Here is a 23,448-nt window from a genome sequence, read left to right as displayed (position 1 = left end):
CGCCAATACCGTCTTGACCCTTTGGTGTGGTTTGGGCCAATGAATTTCATTTTCACTATTTCACTAGGGTCAACGTAGGTCAACGTGGGTCAACGTGCAACAAGACATATCACACCGCAGGGACAACGCTAAAACCGTCTTGACCCTTTGGTGTGGTTATAGGGCTTTAGGGGCAAGCCCACTTGGTGTTGTCCATTTTTTATGGCCCAAAGACCAAATGCCAGGGCAGGAAGGCCATCAAATAAAACAAGATTTTAGTCCATTAAAATAATTAATTTAATTTAAGGGTTAAGGATGATACATTTAATAAGTAGACTATCTGCAGTGAAATAAATAAATCAATTATTTACAATCTGATCCATGCTCAGCCCTGCACCAAACAAAGCTACTGAATTGGTTCAAAGATGGGGACTCATTGGAGCTAAGAATTCATAATCTCAACAAAAGACAGGTGTCTACACCAGTGTCTACAAGAGACACAGGTGTCTACATATTGACAAGAAAGAGACACTGTTGTCTACATGTTTTTTCTCTAAATTCTCTACATTTTTATCCCACGATTTCCGTAGGCCTTTTTTTCACCTAGTATCGTCAGTCAGATTATAGGACTTTTCTGTTTGGATGTATGGGCTGTCAAGGCCAGAAGGTTGTTTCCTCTCAGTAGGCATTCCTGTCCACTTCATAAGTGGATTTGTTTTCCTTTTTTTTTTACCAGCTGCTGTGTAAGCACAGCTGGTCAATGTTTTCTCTGCGGTTCTTTCACGCTCACTTGCTGTAGTTGAGACCTATGTTTGTCATTGGCTGTACTGACAACCTATCGTCCTGATTGGCTCTCTAGGCAACCACACACTTTTTTGCATCGATCTAGCCGACCTCTCAGTCATGGGATATAAGGCAGCAGTTGGTAATTAATTGATGTCATCAATTCTGGTTTTATTTTTATTCCACAAGTTTTGTAACCCGTTTTTTCTAAGGGTACCTACCCTAGGGCTACGGGGAGAACATGCAAACTCCACACAGAAAGGCCCTTTTGCCAACACCACCCAGGGTATAGGCGTTGATGACTCGGAGGAGAGAACACGCCCCCCAGCGCCCACAGTGACCCCACTCCCCAGCGGGAATCGAACCCAGGACCTTTTAGCTCTGAGGTGACAGTGCTACCGACTGTGTCACCGCGCCCCACTGGGGTCTGCATATTGACAAGAAAGAGACACTGGTGTCTACATACTGTACTAACAAGAAAGAGACGGAGGAGAAAGTGCAGTCAGCTGGGGAATGAAGGCCACTGTGGCCTCAGGGCATGACGTTGTTTGAAGGGGGCACAAGGCCAAACTGAGGGGCAATGTCGTGGCCTCCCTGACATTCCTGCCCTGCCCTGTCGGCCAAGCAAGACTGTAAAGAAAACCACTGGTGTTATTGTCATGGAATGTGCTGCTCCCTAGGAGCATCACTATTGATCTATGTGACCACATATGGCCTTCCCTCTAGCGCCACCCTCAGGTTGGAAATGTTGCCACTTTGGTCCAGTAGGGTATACGATTTCTAGCGTTTAAACTTTAGTTAGTGCCAATAAAACACAGATTTACTGGAATACATTTATTGCCTCAGATTAGGCAGTCAAAGTCTGTGCCCTGTACAGCCAATAAAATCCACTCGTTACATCGTATAATCTTTGCTTTTATTGCCTTAATGTCCTATTTTAAAGGCCAGTCAGTCATACTCTTCACACAGATAAAACACCTTAATGTCCTATTTTAAAGGCCAGTCAGTCATACTCTCTACACACAGATAAAACATCAGGATGAGCAAATGAACCCAGGAACAGATCAGTTTTGATTTCTATGACGGACAATGTTTGGGGACTACATTTTTTCCCTGATGAACTAACTAAGCTATGACTAAAACTAGACAAAATATAATGACAATTTTGTCAATAAATACAAACTAGACTAAAATGTTAGGGAGGGACTAGTGGAGATAAAGAGATCCAGTAGAACGGAAAGACGAGTCATTGTATGTTTTCAGGTGTTGGGCTCTGCACATCGCAGATCTAACCCGCTTTGACGCATTGTGAGTTTGTAGATCGGCTATTTTCAGCCTGCAACCAAAGGTAAAATCAGGCATTACTACGTCATCAAGGCCCGTAAAAATACATTTGAGTAGACAGAATCAACTGTAGATTTAGTTTTAGTGAACTAGACTAAAACTAAAACATTTCAGATTACCTATAAAATATGACTAAATTAAAATGTAAAAAAAAGAAAAAAAAACAGATATCTCACCCCAGTTGGGTCGTGTGGTGACGGGTGGAGGCCGCGTGGTGGTGGTGGTTGAGGTGGTGGTGGGTGGAGCCCACGGCAGGTAGGTGGCGCTGTGGTGCGGCTGGCGCAGCGGGCTCTTCCTGCCGTGGTAGAGGGCGTAGCGATCCGGTGGCAGCCAGTACTCATACTCTATCCCTGGGTTCTTGTCTGTGGCTAGCACCTGTACATAACAACATGTCTACCATGTTACTGTGTGTGGCTAGCACCTGTACATAACAACATGTCTACTGGTTTAAATGTGTGTTTCTGACCATGATGTGCAGTATGGTTTATAAAATGCTGTGGTGTAAATGTGTGTCTGACCATGATGTGCAGGTCCTCCTGGGTGGGCCCCGGCACCTCAAAGCTCTCCCAGGTGTCTGCGGAGCGACGGTACAACAGCTTGGTTCCTGCCACACTGTACTCTCCAGGAACGCTGATCTTCCAGTAGCCGTTGATCACATACTGGGAGTGGCCGTTCTGGAGCGCTGATGAGAGAGAAGTTGTTGGGGGGAATGAAGGTGTGGAGGATGATAGGAGAGAAATAATCACAGGTTATATTATTCGGTATAGCCTACTAACACACACACATATATTCATTCAAATATATTATATTGGTGTGATAAGTTGGAGTGGTCTTGAAAATGGGCCACAAGCCTTTTTATTTCCTTTGAACGTGATATAATAAACCCACCTTTTAGTGTTAGTCAATATGCTCTGTTCTTGCTCTCCTACTCAATCTACAACATTAAACGTAACGTCAGGGAGTGAAGAGTCTCGTCCAGGGGTTACCAAACATTTCCATGCCGGACCCCCAATTAGCCATGTTCTCTGGCTGCGAACCCCATTTTGAAAAATGGCCAAAATATACAAGTTACAAGCTCACATTGTGACACGTGAGCCTGTAGAGATCTTTGCTACTTGTTTAAAACATATTTAACAACATATTTATTTCGTAAGCATTTTGTCTCATGAAATTCTTATCTGACCCATTTGTGCTTTTACTTCCTGTTGTGTTATTGCTCTTATGCGCCTTGTTTTAACTTGATCGTTTTATAATGTTGTCCATTGTACAGCACCTTAACATTGTTTCGAAAGGTGCTTTATAAATAACGCAGAATCACCACAATTTTCGGCATTTATCATTCCCGCTTGAACTTGAACCTGCGCCCGGCCAAATATCACGTCAGGTCGGGAGCTGTCGTAGGCTTTGTCCTCACCTGTTTTTCTGTCGTAGAAAAGCGGAGCAGAATTGAGTACCACAGACGAAAAACAGTCTAAGTCCAAATTTCATTCTGACCCCTCCACGAAAATGCCTCGTTGTCCTGAACCCTTATCTATCATTTATACATTATGGTTCAATAGTGTGGACTATGTGGCATTCAATTGTCTGACCAGCTGACAGGCTGTACAGGCATCTAAAACATATGTTTTCACTTCTAAAATGTATATAAAACTGATAATTATTATTATTATTGTTCAGATTTATAGCTTGCTACGATTTCTTTGCTAATTGATAACATATCGTGCTACCTATCTCCCCCGAAAGGAGCACAACTTCACACAGGGTCAACGTGTTTACTCAAATCTCAGGCCATTCGCAATCTAAATAACATTACTCATGTGTCTTTTATATACTTTTATTATGATTTCATAAACATACATTTTAACACAATGAGCTTAGCTCTTTAAATCGGGTTAGTTGTTAGCCCTTGTTCAGGCCTTTGATTAATTAGGTAAAAAACCTGGTGAGACAGAATATGATACATTTGTCAATTTACAGGTTTACAACACAACACATAGATAGCATTATTCATCCTTATTGATCATGAATTCATTGCGAACGCAGTGATTGCGAACGCAGTGAGCACTTACTATGAGACCTAGCAGATCATGTCTGTGTGTGTGTCTGTCTGTCCCGCTATCCAAATATGGAGTGTGTTGCATCAGCAATCACTCAGCTCCATATATGGGCACAAAGGGGCCAGGTCCACTCAGCTCCATATATGGGCACAAAAGGGGCCAGGTCCACATACAGTAACAGCGGGACAGACACACAGACAGACAGACATGATCTGCAGGGTCTCAGCTGCGTTCGCTTCCCGCGTTTGCGTGTCTTACTGGTATTTACCATTAGTCAATGTGATGCTGCGTTGGGTCACTGTGCAGTGTAATACACAGCTGGTTGTTCATCGTGCGATCACACAAGGTTGGATTCATCTTGGTTTAACAAAAGGGTTTAGCTGCCGGATGGCGTCTTTTCAACGGTCCCGGAACTGAGATAGCTTTAGGCCCTTGTTGCTTAGAATCTGGTTCAAGGGGACACAGGCTAGGCTATTTAACCTGCTCTTGGAGGCATGTTTACACTCTGAGCATCAGCTCTTCCTGTGATTGGCTGTTTGTGCCAGCCCCTCAGTCATTGGTCAGCTTAAAGCTTTCCCCAGGTGCTGGCTGTTTGTCACCTCCAGGAAGTGAATCCGGCCCATGTGCCTACATGTGCCGTGTGGCTATGTGGAGACAGTGCATGGAGAATATGCCCTTATCAGGACCCCCCGCTGTGTGCCTGTGAGAGAAAGCTGGTGGCTTCCCCCTATTTATTGCTGGTGTCCCATTTCACACCTCTTGTCAACTCAGTATAGTCAGGGCCTGCTTTGGTCACAGACCCAGTAATAGTTTAGTAGGTTACTGAGAATTATTGGCAGATTATGCAGTGTACATTTTATTGATAGGACTCCAACGCTGAGATTCATACTCAGCCGAACAATTATTATGTGGAAAAAAAAAATATTTTGTAAAGGCATGTCCTATGAAATTGGTAGGATATATATCATATTTCCATGTGTACAAGCAATTAAAATCGTGCAATTAAAAACAATGTTGCAAGTTAGATGCTTAAAGCCATTTATACCATTTTGCATGAGCACATAGGCCTGATACATGCAAGGATTTGTGCTGCTTGTGCTGGAATAGTTTCATGACGTTTGAGGGACATTTGAGGGAGACTGAAGTGCTGCAGCTAGAGAGTCAAGTCTCCCAACGGGTAGGCTACTGCAATCTACAGCAAGCGCATGTCTTTCTCGAGTTACGGTATGTAATCTCCTCGTCTCCGTCCTCATTTAAGGATAAACCCGACGCGTCGCTCGAATGCCAAATGTGCCGAGCGAGGGGGAAACTTTTTTATTGGCTGTTTCCATACGTTGTTTGGTCGTATTGCAGTTGTTCATGTCGCACAAACGTGGGCGAGGCTTAATCAAGCCTCGCCCATCCAATCATAGGGCGTGCAAGATTGATTTCAGCCGTCACATTTATTAACACTCGGAACAAAATTAAGGAAGGATCAGCTGTTTGTGATCACTACATAATTGTCGTGCCGACGTGAGTGTACAAAACACTCTGATTTGACACTACATTGATAAATGAGGGGCCTTACTTTTGACAAACCACTTCTGAGACCAAAATACTACGGCTGTGTGTGTGTGTGTGTGTGTGTGTGTGTGTGTGTGTGTGTGTGTGTGTGTGTGTGTGTGTGTGTGTGTGTGCGTGTGCGTGTGTGTGTGTAGTGGTGGAAAGTAACTACCGGTAAGTCAATTTACTCAAGTACTGTACTTGTTTTACTTTACTTGAGTATTTCCAATTTCCATTACTTTTACTTCTACTCCACTATACATCTCAGATCCAAATATTGTACTTTTATTCCACTACAATTATTTGAAAACTTTATTTACTACCGGTAGTTACTTTGTGTTGTAGATTTTTTATTATTGTGTTTCGCAACACATTGTGAGCTTGTAGATCTGCTATTTTCAAACAGTTTGTATATCTGGAAACTTGAAATGGGACATTCTGCATAATTACTTTTGGTACTTTAAGCACATTTTGACGCCAATACTTTTGTACTTTTACTCAAGTACATTGATTTATACTGGACTTATACTTGTTACAGGTTACTTCTACATTGCACTATTGATACTTTTACTTAAGTAGTTGGCCCAGATGCCAGATGGGAATCAACAACCTGTGTGTGTGTGTGTGTGTGTGTGTGTGTGTGTGTGTGTGTGTGTGTGTGTGTGTGTGTGTGTGTGTGTGTGTGTGTTAAGGCTGTCCCCAAACATTCAAGGTTTGAATGTCCTGCCCAACTTCGAGTCCTAAAATAAGGGCTAGGGTACAGCCTTAGTGTGTGTGTGTGTGTGTGTGTGTGTGTGTGTGTGTGTGTGTGTGTGCGTGCGTCCATTGGAACCTTACCCAGATAGTTCCTGCTGTTGTCAGTGACTCGGATGTGAGTGGCTCCCGCAGGGATCATGGCCACCTCATTATATCCAAAACGACCTCCTGAAGAGACACAAGCATGAACTGAGGAGCAGCACTCCTGACTCTCACTGCTAATGGGAATGAGTGGATGCCAACCTGGATAACCTATAGTTCAGATGATTGAGTAATTTATGATTATTCATTCATACTGTAGCCTATGTATAGTTTCCAGTGTTGATTTGTCAACAAATACAAACTAAAATGTTAGGGAGGGACTAGTGGAGGAGATCCAGTAGAACTAAAAGACAAGTCATTTTATATTTGGTTGCGTTTGGGTGTATGTATAAATCAGGCATTACGAAGCAATCAAGGCTAGCTGAAATAAAAGAAAATGTCGACAAATCAACTGTATATATATTATATTTAGTCAATTAAAACTAGACTAAAACAAAAACATTTCAGATTACTAAAAGGTGACAAAAACTGAATGGAATGTTATTCAAAAACTATGACTAAAACTATCCAAATCTGCTGTCAAAATCAACGCCAACTTGGAATCTTCTGCAGCACAGCCTTTTGAGAAGATGATTGAGTAACCCAGCTGGGTCTGCTGGCTGCAGTGATTCATTCATACTGTATGGTTTCTTGCTGAAGGGCAGACTATACAATCTGCTATCAATTTGAACTAATCCGTAACTGCCAGACAATTCACCCAGCATGCCAGCAGGCCATTTTTACAGTACTATCATCACAGTATAAAAGTCCTGGCGTGACGGCGTCACTCGTTCACCCCCTGGGTTGCGTAAGTAATTCCTCTATGGAGAATAACATTGGTTCATCTTAGAATCGTCTCATATTGTGAGACGAATTGTCGTCCAAAAATGAACAAACTATCTTGGCGATATTAATACACTTTATTTATATATTGTCGGGGAGGTGGCTCTGCAACCAAGATATCGTTGCATTGGACGTTTCGGCATCCCGGTTAAGTTCTAATCGGAAACCACTGTGGCGGGTCCTAGCCTAGACAACCAGCACTATAGTTTGAGTAGTATTTTATTTTATAGTATTGTTTACGATAGTCAGTCACTCATATTTGATACTGTTTCTGGTCCATATATATCAATATCCATATGAGTGAAACCACCAGGATCATTGTTTATTTAGTTCTTATTTTATATTAAAACAGTCTATGGGAATTCAGAAAGGGGGAAAAAACTTGACAGGTAGCATGTGTACATTACGTCAGACTTCGGTGCTCTACACTCTCCACTTCGGTGCTCTACGCTCTACACAAAATCTGATCTATGAAGGAAATCACAAGATAATTCATAATATAGGCTAAGTAAACATACAGTAGGTGATATAGGCCTACATATGTAATGATTTACATATCAAGATTCATTTCATGGGCAGGGTGAGAGAGAAACAGAATTTGTGAGAGAGACAAAATCATTCATTCACCGGACAGGCGATATTTCAGTGGCAAGGCAAAACAAAAAGGCCTTCAATAGCTCTATGGTTTCCCTGCTGTTATGGTGTGAAAGGCAACCCAAAAGGGGCTGACTCTGTTCATTGTGTGACCTCCTACAAGCAGAGATCTGTGGTTACTCCAGTTCACCGGTTTCTGAGAGAATCTATGTGCAAAAGTTCATCCGTGTGGTTCAATTTATTAAGGTGTAATACATGTATTCTTTCTGCTCAGAGAAAGGAATAAGAATTAGAAGTGCCTTGTTGGCGGTGGTATACACAGTTTGATGTGAGCTCTTGGGCTGTTCGCCTCTGACCTTGTGATAGGAGCACTTGTTGTGCTGCCAGCATCCATCAGCCTTTTCTCTCCTATTAGGAAATGCAGCTGCGATTTGAACAGAAAGAACAGAAAGCTCCCCAAGGCTGCTGAGATCACCCAAACAAAGTGGGCCATTATCAGGCTGTTTTCTTCTCGCTCAATCTGAGCCATTATGGCCAACACTCCATCTGTCAGCTCCTTTCTGGACTTCACACAGCGATCCGTCTGAAGAGGCTACTGTTGAAGACCTGCACTCTGGGCCAAGTCACACGCCTGAGGTGTTAGGTACTCTCTCTCTGCGTGTGCGTGCGTGCATGCGTGCGTGCGTGCGTGCGTGCGTGCGTGCGTGCGTGCGTGCGTGCGTGCGTGCGTGCGTGCGTGTGTGCGTGCGCGTGTGTGTGTCTATGCCCACGCTGACTTGAGAGACTACTGCTGACTGGAAGATGAGATTTATAAATCTAACACACATAACAGGTGAGTGGATGTGCAATGTCTTTACATGTACAGTATGCATGGTAATTGGTTAAAGGGATAGTTCACCCCAAAACAAATTTGAGTGGTGCAACCACTCCCTTACAGAGCTATGTGTGTGGGTGCCTGGCTGTGCCTGGCTGGGTGCCTGGCTGGGTGGGTGCGTCTGAGCACGAAAACAGCATGGTTGTTTTTCACCACCTGTGCGCCGCAACCTAACACACACACAAACACACACGCACATGTTAACTGTATATATGTACAGTTAATATGTGCGTGTGTGTGTTTGTGTGTGTGTTAGGTTGCGCAGAGGTGGTGAAAAACACCATATTATGGTGATTTCGGGTGTGCCAGTACAGTACAGTGACAGTACAATACAGTACAGTACAGTAGAGGGTACAGTAGAGGGACCCCCACACGGTAACTGTCATTTCTCAACCGTTTCGGACGCGGGGCGAGAATCAGGCCGGCGTACCTGTAGGTCTGGAACCCCCCCCCCCCCCCCCCCCCCCCGGTGACCACCACTCGGAGTTGTCTCAATTGGGTGAGTAATCGATAGATATTCATTTCCTGAATCCTGGGTAAACTATCCCTACAAATATTTTGCTCCAACATCACAGTCCTTGCTGGAGGTACTCGGCTGTATTGATTGATTGATTTATTTATTGATTTATTGATTGATTGATTGATTGATTGATTGATTGAATTTTTTATTACACAGTATGTAAAATGGGTACATTTCAAATGAAAGCACAAGTCAATACTTGTGGACGAACCATGATAAAGCATTTACACCAGGTTGTTTACAACAGGGTCCACCATTTTCAATTCATCAGAACATTTAGAGACGTACAAATATACATTACAAAAACATGTACAGTATGGGGAAAAGGGATTCAAACTCATGAGCGCAAGTTTCGAATTGCAGCGGTATACTGTATATGTGTGTGTGTGTGTGTGTGTGTGTGTGTGTGTGTGTGTGTGTGTGTGTGTGTGTGTGTGTGTGTGTGTGTGTGTGTGTGTGTGTGTGTGTGTATACCGATTCAGTGGGAGATAAAGTCAGTGGTTTGCAGGATTGTAAACAATGATGTTCACATGCACTCCACCAGAGGAAATAAGCTCCACAGACAGACTTTGTACAATGCAACTGTAAAACACTGAATGGGAAAGGAGTCTTTTATAAAGCATGACTTGTTGTAGCTAGGTGAATTAGTCCTCAGGCTGGAAGGCAGCCATGCAGTGTTATTCTTCAGTAGAACTGTCCCGGTAGTTAATCTCACTTTATCACAACAAAGAGCTCTGTGACTGGCTGATAAATAGCACATGATGGGCAAGCTAATAGTAATACTCTGATGCAATACGTACTTAGCGTAATGGATACAGGTTGTGCGTGCGTGTTTGTTTGTCTGTATCCTGAAAAATGTAGTGCATGTTGAGTTTCCCGAGTTTCCCGAGTTCTACTACTGTTTGAGTTCAAGAATTTATTGTTAAATGTGAACGTGAATAAGTGTGTGTGTGTGTGTGTGTGTGTGTGTGTGTGTGTGTGTGTGTGTGTGTGCATGCGTGTCTTGCATGAACTACCTGGTTCCTGGCTGTTGCTCTGGTAAACACTCTTGTGAAGCAGACAGGTGCTGTTGTGACCTCCACACACCATGCAGGCATCCTCCTGCTCCTCTGAACCCAAGATGGAGTCACAGCCTGGCCTCTGTATGACGCACACACGCACGCACGCACACAAAAAAACACACACACACACACACACACACACACACACACACACACACACACACACACACACACACACACACACACACACACACACACACACACACACACACACACACACACACACACACACACACACACACACACACACACACACACACACACACACACACACACACACACACACACAGTTTAACTACCGGTATGTATTTATGTCCACACAGAGGAAATTGCATACATAAATTGCAAACATGTCCACCATAAGATGAACCTAAATAGGTTTGAATGGGGTTTAGGTGTAAGTATGTAGGACTAGTAGCATTCCAAAGTTTGTGCTATTGCCATAGAGCAGTGGTAACCAACCTTTTCAAGCCCAAGAGCCCATTTTATTCCCAATTGTAAGCCAAGATCTACCACTAAAACGTGTTAGAAAAAACACTTGTTTTTTTGCTATTTCTGACAGGCTCAATGCATGTGCACACATCCACACAAAGACTAAAGCTTAAATTACTTACTAATCCAATAATCTCCATTTAAATATCTGAAGTTAATGCAAACACATCCTGCATTTTATTGGACAGCAGTTCAATGACAGTAGGCTCAGTAAAGAGGAAAGGGTTTGATACAAAAGCAGCTACTTGACTCATGCGTTGTACTTCAACAAGTTTTCATATTTATCATATTTTTTGCTCTATGTGTGCATGTGTACAGAATTCAAACTGTAGCATTGATTATTGTCACGGACAGAAGTCATTCTTTCCCTTTGCATATGCCCTGGAGTGCACTCGCCTATTAGTTTGCATTGCAGACTGGTATATTCAGTATATTTTTCTCATTTATATTTTTGTTGTTGCTACGCACAGTGCGCAGCAGTTGAGGAGAACGCAACTATGCATTCCTTTAAGCAACACAACTTCTGCAGCTGCATCCATATGTTTAGAATTTGCATCAATGATCAAATCCCAATAATAAAAAATATTATAACAACGAACAACGAAAACCGAAGGAGCAGCGGCGCTATCTATCTATCTGTGTCTGCAGCCTGTCACGAGCCCCGTAATGAACGCACGTTGTTCCGTATTTTAATGTCGGGTCGGAGAATAAATACAGTATGAATGACGGCGGGATTTATTTGACAACTCTGTCCTGCTTTCTTCACGAGAAGAGAAGAGCGCTCACAGCTGCTAATATGGTAGCAGCCCTGTGGCTGACCTGTCAGTTCTCTTTAGGCTTGTGTAGTGTAGTATGTGAACCTGGGTCTGGGAAGCTCAGAGCTGCAGCCATTGGCTCATGATACGAGCACACGACCAATGGGACAGGTCATTCAGTGTTGCTAAGATACCACCCCTCCCACCACACACGCACACACACCCTTGGACGATGGGGTCTATTCTCAAACTCAGAGCCACAGCGCTCTGCTCAAAATTAATTTGCATGTGACGAGCGGCACTGACATTATTCCAATGGGTCTAACACTTCGCGATCGACTGGAAACGTTCCCGCGATCGACAGGTAGATCGCGAACCCCTGGTTGGTTACCCCTGCCATAGAGAATGCATTGGGCGTTTAAGTTAAATAACTCAGAAACTATAAAACAAAAAATCCGCAATTTCCGCAATTTCCATTTCCGCAATTACCATTTCCGCAATTTCCGCAATTAGCCCATATCGTACGGCATACTATAGCGCCCAGTTTTTCATCATTTTTGAAGATTTGAAAAAAATGACGAAATGACAAAAACGATGGGTTATATGTTTTTTGAAATTTTGAAAAAAAAAGTTATGCTCGTTTCTCATCATTTTGGACCATGGGCTATAGCCCATATCGTACGGCATACTATAGCGCGCCGTTTTTTAACCTTTTTTACGATTTGAAAAAAATGAAAAAATGAAAAAATAATTCCGAAATTTCCGCAATTTCCATTTCCGCAATTTCCGCAATTTCCATTTCCGCAATTTCCGCAATTTCCGCAATTCCGCAATTTGACAAAAACGATGGGTTATAGCCCATGTTTTTTGAAATTTTGAAAAAAAAAGTTATCCTCTTTTCTCATCATTTTGGACCATGGGCTATAGCCCATATCGTACGGCATACTATAGCGCGCCGTTTTTCATCATTTTTGAGGATTTGAAAAAAATGACGAAATGACAAAAACGATGGGTTATAGCCCATGTTTTTTGAAATTTTGAAAAAAAAAGTTAGCCTCGTTTCTCATCATTTTGGACCGTGGGCTATAGCCCATATCGTACGGCATACTATAGCGCGCAGTTTTTCATCATTTTTGAAGATTTAAAAAAAATGACGAAATGACAAAAACGATGGGTTATAGCCCATGTTTTCCGCAATTTCCGCAATTTCCATTTCCGCAATTTCCGCAATTACCATTTCCGCAATTTCCGCAATTCCGCAATTTGACAAAGGTATTGCAGTTTGGTAACGTTTGGTCCTCAAACACATGAACGCGCACTAGGCTCCTTCTGAGCAACTCAATGCAAGTGGACGGGAGGAGAACTTGGGTGTCTTCTCTATTTTTTTATATACTTATGCATTATTTTATTTATTTATTTTATATTTATTCTTCTTCTCTTTATAGCACTTTGAGATTTGTTTCAAATGTAAAGTGTGTTATAAATAAAATGTATTATTATTATTATTATTATTATTTAGCATGCGAACAGATAATCTGACACAGCCCTGGGTAGGCCACCCAGCCTGGTGAAGACCTGTGCTATTAGTATTGTCTGTGGTCGTCTTGGCCAGAGTCTCCCTCGCAAAGAGATCTCACAAGAGAGAGATAAAAAAAAGAGATAAAATAAAATATAAAATAAACACATACTGTACATGCACGCACAGGCACAGGCACACACACACACACACACACGCGCAGGCAGACTCACACACACACACACACACACACACACACACACACACACACACACACACACACACACACACACAAACACACACACTCTTTACACCTTATGTAAAGGATGAGGAGATGGAGATGAATGTGCATAGCATGTGGGTCATGGGCCGTATCATTCCGTCATGCAGTTATGGGCATCTCAATGATCTCATCATAGCAGAAAGGTATGTAGTGTATCGCTGGGTCCACCCTGGCTGGGTCCACCTGGCTGCATGCCAAAACCTACACCATGATACTGCCAATAGCCAGGAGCGGAAAGTACTGGAGTACTGTACTATTTTTTTACTTTACTTTCCAATATTTCTACTCTACTACTACTACTACTACTACTACTACTTTTACTTCTACTCCACTACATCTCAGAGGCAAATATTGTACTTTTTTTTATTTGAAAACGTATTAGTTGACTGACTCTCTGTTTGCTTCAACAATTACTATTTGATACAGAACTCCATAACTCTCTTTGCGCCGTACAGTACGTTGTATAACAAGCTGGACGGAAGGCCTGGACAACAGCTGATCTGGAAAGAAGATTCATTCATCATGACTCCTTATAACATTAGTAGCCTACTTTTAACATTCAGACAATCGGTCATTTCTTCCACGCAGGAAAGAAGATCTCCAAGCACGCACGCACGCACACACATACACAGTTGTCACTCACCAGGCAGCGTCCATTAACGCACACGGTGCCAGGCTCCTTGTCACAGGCCGTGCCGTCCAGCACGCGGCCAAAGTTGTAGTAGAAGTTGTGACCCAGGGCCAGGCAGCTCAGCTCACATGGGTTGGAGCCTAGAGCAGGGAAGTTTATACTGTAGTTTATTATGAGGAACAAAAAAACACTGTGAAGGAGAGAGGGAAGACATTTTTACAGCAGATTTTAGTCATCTGAAAGGTTTTAGTTTTAGTCCAGTTTTAGTCGAGTAAATATCATAAGACTTTTAGTCAACTAAATCTCCAGTTGATTTTGACAACAAAAAAAGTAATTTGGCGGGCTGTGATGGTGTCGTAATGGCTGATTGTGCACTTGGTTGCATGCTGAAAATAGCCAATCTATAAGCTCACAACGCGTCGCAGCGCATACTTTATACTTTATTATGAGGAGGAAAAAACATTGTGAAAAGCCTGGTGTTAGCAGAGAAGGTGACTGAGAAGTATACCCTGGGGAGAAATTGCACAGGGAACTTGAGGTAATGCCTACAATGCTGCGACCAGCTGCACTGCATGTGTTTGTGACAATAAATAAACCCCCTTGAACTTGAACCATGGGCTGTACTACGCAGGTGGAAAAGAAAAGACTCTAGCAGTACACACACCCCCCTTGGTCATGCAATCTCATAGTTGTATTTAGGGTGACAGTGGCTCAGGGGTAGAGTAGCCGCTAGAACAGCCAGATGGCAACAGTGAGGTTCCCAGTTCGGGCTCCCCCAGTGTCGAAGTGTCCTTGAGCAAGACTCTGAACCCCTAATTTCTCCCGATGTGCAGGTTGGTTAGCTGGTTAAATTAATCTATGTAAAGCGCCTTGGATAAAGATGCTTTATAAATGCACCATTTACCATTTATTAGAGAAACATGGGATATATTGTGTGTTACACAGCTTGGTTGAATGCTTGATTCTTATTGGTCAATCTACTGAATTCAGCGATATGTTATTTCTGGATATTGACCGCTGGGCTCAATAACAGACCACTGTCTAATCAAAGGCTCAGAGCACCTGCTCATATCAATCTGCACTGCTGGCTGTTGTGCCATTATCCAACATGACCATAGCCATGTAAACAAACACACATGTCATTTACCACTAAATGTTGCTCTCAAGAATGTTTTTGGGACAATGATCTTGATTTTGAATTAAAATAAATAATACATGTTTTTGTTTTGTCCACCCCGGTGGCCCTCATTTTTTAAACACACGTTACCTCCATGGAAGGTGGTCCATCTGTAGGCGTTGCCCGCCACCACGGGGCGGTCGTTGTAGGCAGCACACTGCATGCCTCGGAAGTCCTCTGAGCCCACCGGACACTCCTGCATGGGTCACACACACACACACACACACACACACACACACACACACATGCACGCATAGATTTTGTTAACATTGTAATGTTCTTAATTTGACCCTCAATACTGAATGTCATTCTTTTCTTCAGAATATGTATGACACTCATTTACTATGACACTATGTATGGCACATTAGGAGTCCACTGGTAAAGTGGTTCTCAAAGGTTTTATTTTCAACCTTATTTTTGTACCTTGTACAAATGTACACTAACACAAATGATCTATAATGACACCAATGAGCTAAACACAAACAATGGAACAGGAACCCCAACACGTGTCTGTCCGTCCGTGGGTGTGTGGATGGGTGTGTACGTGAACTTGGCTTGCTTTAACATGCCCTTTTTCTTCTTCTCGTGTGTGTGCGTGCGTGCGTGCGTGTGTTTCCATTAATCAATACGGCTCAAGCAGCCTGGCTGTCTGAGAACACACCCAGTGTGTCTGAGACACAGCCGGCTGACCTCAGAATACACAGCCTGGGACAATAACAGTGCTGATAATAAAGTGACTGGAGCACATGCTATATGTGTAGACTAGGAAACATAGGTTAATGTGTCAGTGACATTCCATGCCCCGCCCGAAACCCACTGGTGGAAAGTAAGTATTCCCAATACTCCACTACATCTCGGATCCAAATATTGTACTTTTTACTCCACTACATTTATTTGTAGATTTTGATTATTATTACAAAACATACACCACTTCAGTCCTGTATACATTTCTGCCATAGCCGTTCTATAAGCTCACAATGTGTCGCGATGAAGAGTACTTTTGGAGAAAGTAGTCACCACAGATGCCAGCCTGACGGGGTGCATGGGGGCCACACACGATGGTACGTGTACGTAACACAGTGTTTCTACATTGCAGTATTGATACTTTTACTAAAAATGTAAAAAGAAAATTACTTTTTCCACCACTGCTGAAGTCAGTGAGTTCCACCTGGCCTGAACACGCCTATCTAATGAAGGTCTAAAGTACACTTCATTCATTGCTCTAAAAAATATTTGAATCAAAAGTTAATCTTCTACAACATCACACAATAAATGTTCCAGTGAGAAAACATTTAGATTTGCAATTAATTATTTAAAAGGCAACAAACAAAAGGCAGTGTGACCTTGGTGTTGCAGATCTTGTATTGTCGGGGATCTGCCGCACATGGCCCGCCAACCGGATTCCTATAGGACAAGACAAGATTAGACTTTTATTGCAAACAGCTTTGGGACCATTTTAGGTGATGTTACACTAAACAAAATGAGACAAAATTGGGCTGGTCCATATTTTGTATTGGCTTTGTAATTTGAAGCATTTTTCAGTTTACCTTGTATAGACTATAATGCACCGAAGTCTGACGCATTCTACCTGGGTCGTGTTTTTTCCCCATTCTGAATTCCCATAGACTTGTTTAATATTGCGTCAAATAAGAATAAGAACTGTGTTCCAAAAATAAACAAATGATCCCGGCGGTTTGACTCACATGGATATGAAGCATCAACTGACTGTTACCGCCAAAGAATGAATACATTCTTTGCCAGAAACAGACTGTATTGAATATGAGTGACTAACAGAGCCACCTCCCTGACAATATCGCCGGGAAAATTTGTTTATTTTTGGGCCACAATTCTTATATATGAGACGATTCGAAGATGACCCAATGTTATTCTCCATAGAGAAAATACTTCTGTGACCCAGGGGATGAGCGAGTGACATCAGGAATTCGGTACTTGACAAATGAAAATGCAAATACTTGACAACATGGCTTGTATATCCTGTAATATCGTCACCACAACTGTAGATGGGTTTTTTTCCGGTACCTGGTGATGCAGGTGCGGGTGCGCACCGAGGCCCCTCCCCCACACGTGCGTGAGCAGACGGACCAGCCGCTCCAGGAGGCCCACTCGTTCCTAAAGAAATGCAGCTGCCGTCGGGCACGTCCCGCCAGACGCCCTGGGGTGGGGGACCCCACAGAAGGACCCCATGCAGACACCCATGGAGACTGAGAGGCAGAGAGAGAGAGAGAGATAAAGGCTATTTCAGTGATTTTCAGATGTTTAACAATAATGTAACTCTTGAGAGCGGAACATGAAACCAAATTAGGTAAAGGTCCATTTGGTTTCATTTTCCACTCAAAAGTTAAAGATCTATAAGTGGTGCTTGGGTGGCGGAGCGGTAAAGTCCCTGGCCCCCACCCCGGAGGTTGCGGGTTCTAATCCACCGTGGTGAATCCAGCTTTGTCAAGCGTTTATGCGAATGCATCCATGTTTGGGGAAAGGGAAGCCCCCGGTGGGGGCTCCTCACTGGCAGGTGAGCCAGTAAGATACAACAGTACGTCCTCACATTGGGGGCTCCTCACTGGCAGGTAGGATGTGACAGCAGTGAAAACAGAGACATGTGTGTGGGGACACTGGGGAAGAATTAATTGGCATAACAACTAAATTGGGGAGAAAAAGGATGTAAAACATAATTGGCGTGTAGTGGTAAACAAGGCAGTACATGAGTGACACACACCATGTGGGCGTGTGTCAGCCATTATAGAGTCCAACAGTAGCACCGGTTCAGTAGCGTTTTAGGGCTCTTTGAAATTAACTGGAAATGGAGCGCAGCATGCTTCAAATTTGGGATGGACGGGAATCAACAATTAGTTTCACAGATCAAGCTCACATCCTACTGTAGGCTACACAGCAGAGTGGGTGGGCACAGGACACTGTCTCACATCCTACTGTAGGCCACACAGCAGAGTGGGTGGGCACAGAACACTGTCTCACATCCTACTGTAGGCCACACAGCAGAGTGGGTGGGCACAGGACACTGTCTCACATCCTACTGTAGGCCACACAGCAGAGTGGGTGGGCACAGGACACTGTCTCACATCCTACTGTAGGCCACACAGCAGAGTGGGTGGGCACAGAACACTGTCTCACATCCTACTGTAGGCCACACAGCAGAGTGGGTGGGCACAGAACACTGTCTCACATCCTACTGTAGGCCACACAGCAGAGTGGGTGGACACAGAACACATCCTACTGCAGGCCACACAGCACAGAACACTACAGTATGTCTATACTGTTCTCCAGTCACCCAACCACAACATCGCTCCACACTATTACACTATTGTTTGTCTGTCTCACATGCACACTACAGTTAAGGCCTATTCACACTGATAAGGTAACCACAGTGAGTGAGAGAGAGAGAGAGAGAGAGAGAGAGAGAGAGAGAGAGAGAGAGAGAGAGAGGGAGAGAGCGAGAGAGGGAGAGAGCGAGAGAGAGAGAGAGAGAAAGAGAGAGAGAGAGAGAGAGAGAGAGAAAGAGAGGGAGAGAGAGAGAGAGAGAGAGAGAGTAGCAGGAGATATTTATGACTGTAACGGTATACAGTATGTGTGCACGTGGGAGGGCTTCTATTTGACACCACATAACAACAATATTATTTATAGTCGAGAGTAGAATGACACACAAGTATAGTAGACAGTTGTAAAGCGAGACAACCTTGACAGGCCCGGTGAAGCGGGTTGGGTAAACAGAACCAAACAATATAAAAGTAATTAGAGAAATCAAAACGGCATTTTTCAAAAGCATTCCAGGGTTTTTGCCCTAGAGGTGGATTGAAACTGGCAGCCTTCCCACAAATCTCTCATACAGTAGGTGGCTTTTACACTGATTTATTTTAACTCTTTACTTTCACATCAAATGGCTGCTTCACCTCCAGCAGACACATATTGGAACAAGCAGGTGTCTGAGCCAGTGTTAATTTCGACTAAAACAAAGACGAACAAAGACCTTTTTTCACTGACAAAAACTTGACAATTGCTCTTGTAGATCGGCCATTGTCAGCAGGCAATCAAACGTAAAATCAGGCATTACAACGCCATCAAGGCCCGGCAAAAAAGATTTTAGTAGACAAAATTAACTGTAGATTTAGTCGACTAAAACTAAATAATTTCAGATGACTCAAATATGATTAAAACTAAATTCAATTTAATTCAAAAGACTATGACAAAAACGAAATCAAATGTTGCTGTCAAAATGAACACTGCTGTGCTGTGAACGTTTGGCGGTCAGTCAGTGCTTCATGTCATAAAGTTAACACAGGTCTGTAAACTATGACTCACATGCAGAAGTCAGTAAAGCATGAGATGGAGAGAGGGGGTCTCTGACTTAGTGACTGACGGAACTGGTCAGGCCAGGTCACGCATGCACACATGCAGCCACATGTGAGCATGTTTGTTCACACGTGCAAACACACGCACACGCACGCACATACACACACTCTCACATACGCACACACCTGAGAATAGCACTGTATTATGGCGCTCCGTCATTTTCCATGTCAGGGTGACCCGGGGTTGATCTCATTAGCGCTACTGGCAGACAAATTAGCGTTGATAACAGTTGGAGATGAGAAGAGCTGGCATTCTAGATTAATGAAAATGACCTCTGCTCTGTTCTAAACAACGACCATGCACCCATCTCCCCCCGGCCCACACTGCTTGCTATCTCTTCTCATGTCTGGGTTTAAATTATTCTGACTGACTGGAGTACCATGTATACACTATGAGAGGGCAACAATGACATATTGGAAAGAGAGGGGGGGGGGGGGGGATTGCAGACATCTTCTCCTCGCTCACAAAGCAGCTAAGGTAATCACTCTGACAAGCTTGTCAGGATTCTCAGGAAGCATCGTCCCTGAGCCACCATCCATGCAGCGGATGAAGACATTCTTTGAGAGTAATGCATTTGACCCCCTCCATCATGCCGTGCCTCTGTCAGCAGACAGACCAAGTCAGGGCAGAGATGATGGCTGATGGCTGACAGACATGGCTGGGCTTGGCCAGACTCTGAAAGCCCTCGCTCAGAGCCCATGATGAATGCACTGGAGGCGGTGAGGGGATGAATGAGGGACTGCTGGAGAAAGCGGTGGAGAAAGCGAGAGACAGACAGGAAGAAAAGTGGGGGGGTTGGGGTGTGCAGAAGATGGGTGTGAACAAGGCAGTAAATCTGCCAGACGTTGTGGCTGCCATGCATGAGAGGCCACCTTGGAGCCCTGTCTATGAGTCACGACCTACAGAATGAGGCAACATGGCAGTGTGGAAAAGAACTTGGCTTTTTGAAATATGTATGTAAAATGTATAGAGAAGTCATGGGAATTATTACAAAGGGAAGGTCAGGACAGGAGTCACGATAATAAAACCAACATTGTGTTTGGCACCGTGACATACGAACTTGGAACATTGAAAATAAAAAGCAGTGGTTCTACTTATTTTCTGTTCAAGGGGAAAGGCTCACTTATCTCAGTCCTTCAAAGGTTCAGGCGTGTGCTGGGCGCAGACCCAAAGAGAATAAAATATGCACTCTCAGTCGTAGTAAGAGTTCTGGTTTGACTGCTGCTGCGGATCCTCAACAGTATTAAACAAGACTCTAAGGTCCTAGACTCTGCCGGTCATCAGATTATTGGCTCAGGAATGTGACAAAAACTAAAGAAAATCTCCATAAATTCAAGGATTTTGATGTGAGCATCCACACTGATGATGAACGACCTAAATAAATGGCTTCACAACATTCTTCTTATTACATAGGGTCAGAATAATAGGGCGGGCCACTATAGGTTCATGTGGATAACAGAGAGGGCTGTGGGGGTATTTTGATGTCTATGGCTATTTCAGCCATAATGGGGGAAACTAAAGCCCCCCTTCCTCAGGCCCTGCCTGACAAACAGGACAATCAGTGATGAAAGACGGATGCTGTTCCTGGAGGAGGTGGGGAGGGGAAAGGAAAGGAAAGGAAAGGAAAGGAAAGGAAAGGAAAGGAAAGGAAAGGAAAGGAAAGGAAAGGAAAGGAAAGGAAAGGGGGTGTGACTGTAATCAGAGCATGGAGAGAGATAATGATTAACGTGGCAACACTCTACAACAGTGATTTTCAAGGTCCATTATTTATTCAGCATTTGAGCCATATTGAACCACCATTTGATGAGATTTAGCCTCTCAGACCCAAGACTTAGAATATGTTGTTGTCATTGTATAACAATTTGTCCACAATTCCATGCTGTATTGATGTTGGTACCATAGGAGAGATAACATGCTGTATTGATGTGGTACCATAGGAGAGATAACATGCTGTATTGATGTTGGTACCATAGGAGAGATAACATGCTGTATTGATGTGGTACCATAGGAGAGATAACATGCTGTATTGATGTGGTACCATAGGAGAGATAACATGCTGTATTGATGTGGTACCATAGGAGAGATAACATGCTGTATTGATGTGGTACCATAGGAGAGATAACATGCTGCATTGATGTTGGTACCATAGGAGAGATAACATGCTGTATTGATGTGGTACCATAGGAGAGATAACATGCTGTATTGATGTGGTACCATAGGAGAGATAACATGCTGCATTGATGTTGGTACCATAGGAGAGATAACATGCTGTATTGATGTTGGTACCATAGGAGAGATAACATGCTGTATTGATGTTGGTACCATAGGAGAGATAAAGGGCAAACGTTGATCAAACTAACAATTCTTCTACATTGTAGACTTATTGTAAATCCAGTGTGCAGACGGTTTAACAAAAAAATTAACAATAACATAATGTTTAACAATAATGTAACCAGATGGGTCCATTTGGTTACCAACTCTCCATCATTTAGCTGGAGACTACCTGGAACACCCTCAATGACCAATGGTGGACCCCGGACCACTGGTTGAGAACCACTGCTCTCCAACAAAAACAATCTAATGTTTCCAGATCTGCGCTGCAGCAGGCAGACTCTTTTACATCTGACGTTCTGCTCAAAGGGCCTTTGATTGTATATTATCTAAATTAGCAGGATTTTGCTCTTTGAAACCCAAGCACAGGGATTTCCTCTGTACAGATTAGCTTAATCAGGCTCCCTGTCAAAAGTAAGGGAAAATAAAAGGGGAAAAAAGTGAGGGGAGGAAGAGGCAAGGATGAGGAATGGCTTTTAGGTTGCAGAGCGATATTCACTCTTTAACGTTCCCATCTGCCATTTTATAAGGTGCCTGCTGTAGAAAAACCTTTGCTAGCTTTGTTTATGTTTTCATTCAATGAATCAAAGGCATTTTTCACACCCAAATCCAACGATAGTTTTGATTTGTTTGTTTGTTTTTGTTTTACCACCCAAGTACATCATGGTTTATCCCCACAAATCTACTTGAATTTGGTTAAAAAAAACTATACTATACTAAACTATACTAAAATAATATCATGGCCGTATGAATTATTTTACAATGTCTTTCCCACCTTTAAATAGCAGCTCTACAAGCTCACAGATCAGCTATGTGAATAGTCTGTCTGTCTGTCTGTCTGTCTGTCTGTCTGTCTGTCTGTCTGTCTGCCTGCTAATGATGTGTGTAGATGAGCTCCAGACAGTGCAGTAACTGGTGCTAATGCTGTGTGTACAGTAGATGAGCTCCAGACAGTGCAGTGACTCCTGTGTTAATGATGTGTAGATGAGCTCCATACAGTGCAGTGACTGCTGTATGATGTATGTTCTGACCAGGGGGGCAGTCAGACGGATATTTTGTGAAGCCACTAAGGAAATGAAAGTTCATATAATGGCCTGTTGTGGCGCTCTCATTGGGCTCAAAAAAACCCATAGCCCCATAGAAGTCCATGTATTTGGGCCCAACTTCACCTAGACTGTATTACCTTAATAAACATGGTCATGAATACTTTTTGCTTCCAGTCACTAGTTTAAAGTCTCATTTCTAATGTCATAATATTCTTTTTGGAAAATTATGGTCCCATTTATTCGAAAAATGACCATAAAGTCGCGCATGTTCTGAGGGGCGTGGCTACCGTTACAGTCTATGAACGGGATCCCCCACCCACTCGAGTCAAAATAAAAACCAACGAAGAAGAAGGGGGAAGTCCCGCCTCGTTGTCTGGGCCAGCCAATGGGCCAGCTGGCC

The 23,448-nt window shown here is 43.2% G+C and overlaps 1 protein-coding gene across 2 annotated transcripts in view; it reads right to left on the bottom strand.

Annotated features, from left to right (window-relative positions):
- Positions 1-23,448, bottom strand: part of adamtsl5 (ADAMTS like 5) — a 45,345-nt gene that overhangs the window by 9,121 nt on the left and 12,776 nt on the right. For both annotated transcript variants that reach the window (XM_080768601.1, XM_080768602.1), the window contains exons 3-10: positions 17,329-17,510; positions 16,632-16,692; positions 15,379-15,484; positions 14,124-14,251; positions 10,390-10,513; positions 6,543-6,629; positions 2,625-2,788; positions 2,283-2,481 (exon numbers count right to left, since the gene is read on the bottom strand). In XM_080768601.1, coding sequence (XP_080624727.1) covers positions 2,283-2,481; positions 2,625-2,788; positions 6,543-6,629; positions 10,390-10,513; positions 14,124-14,251; positions 15,379-15,484; positions 16,632-16,692; positions 17,329-17,510 — 1,051 coding nt within the window. The remainder of the gene's footprint in view (positions 1-2,282; positions 2,482-2,624; positions 2,789-6,542; positions 6,630-10,389; positions 10,514-14,123; positions 14,252-15,378; positions 15,485-16,631; positions 16,693-17,328; positions 17,511-23,448) is intronic.

This window comes from Protomyctophum bolini (assembly GCF_963924005.1).
Source record: "Protomyctophum bolini genome assembly, chromosome: 1".
NCBI lineage: Eukaryota > Metazoa > Chordata > Actinopteri > Myctophiformes > Myctophidae > Protomyctophum > Protomyctophum bolini.
Note: the sequence above shows the minus strand (reverse complement) of the source record. Positions and strands in the feature narration are given on the sequence as shown.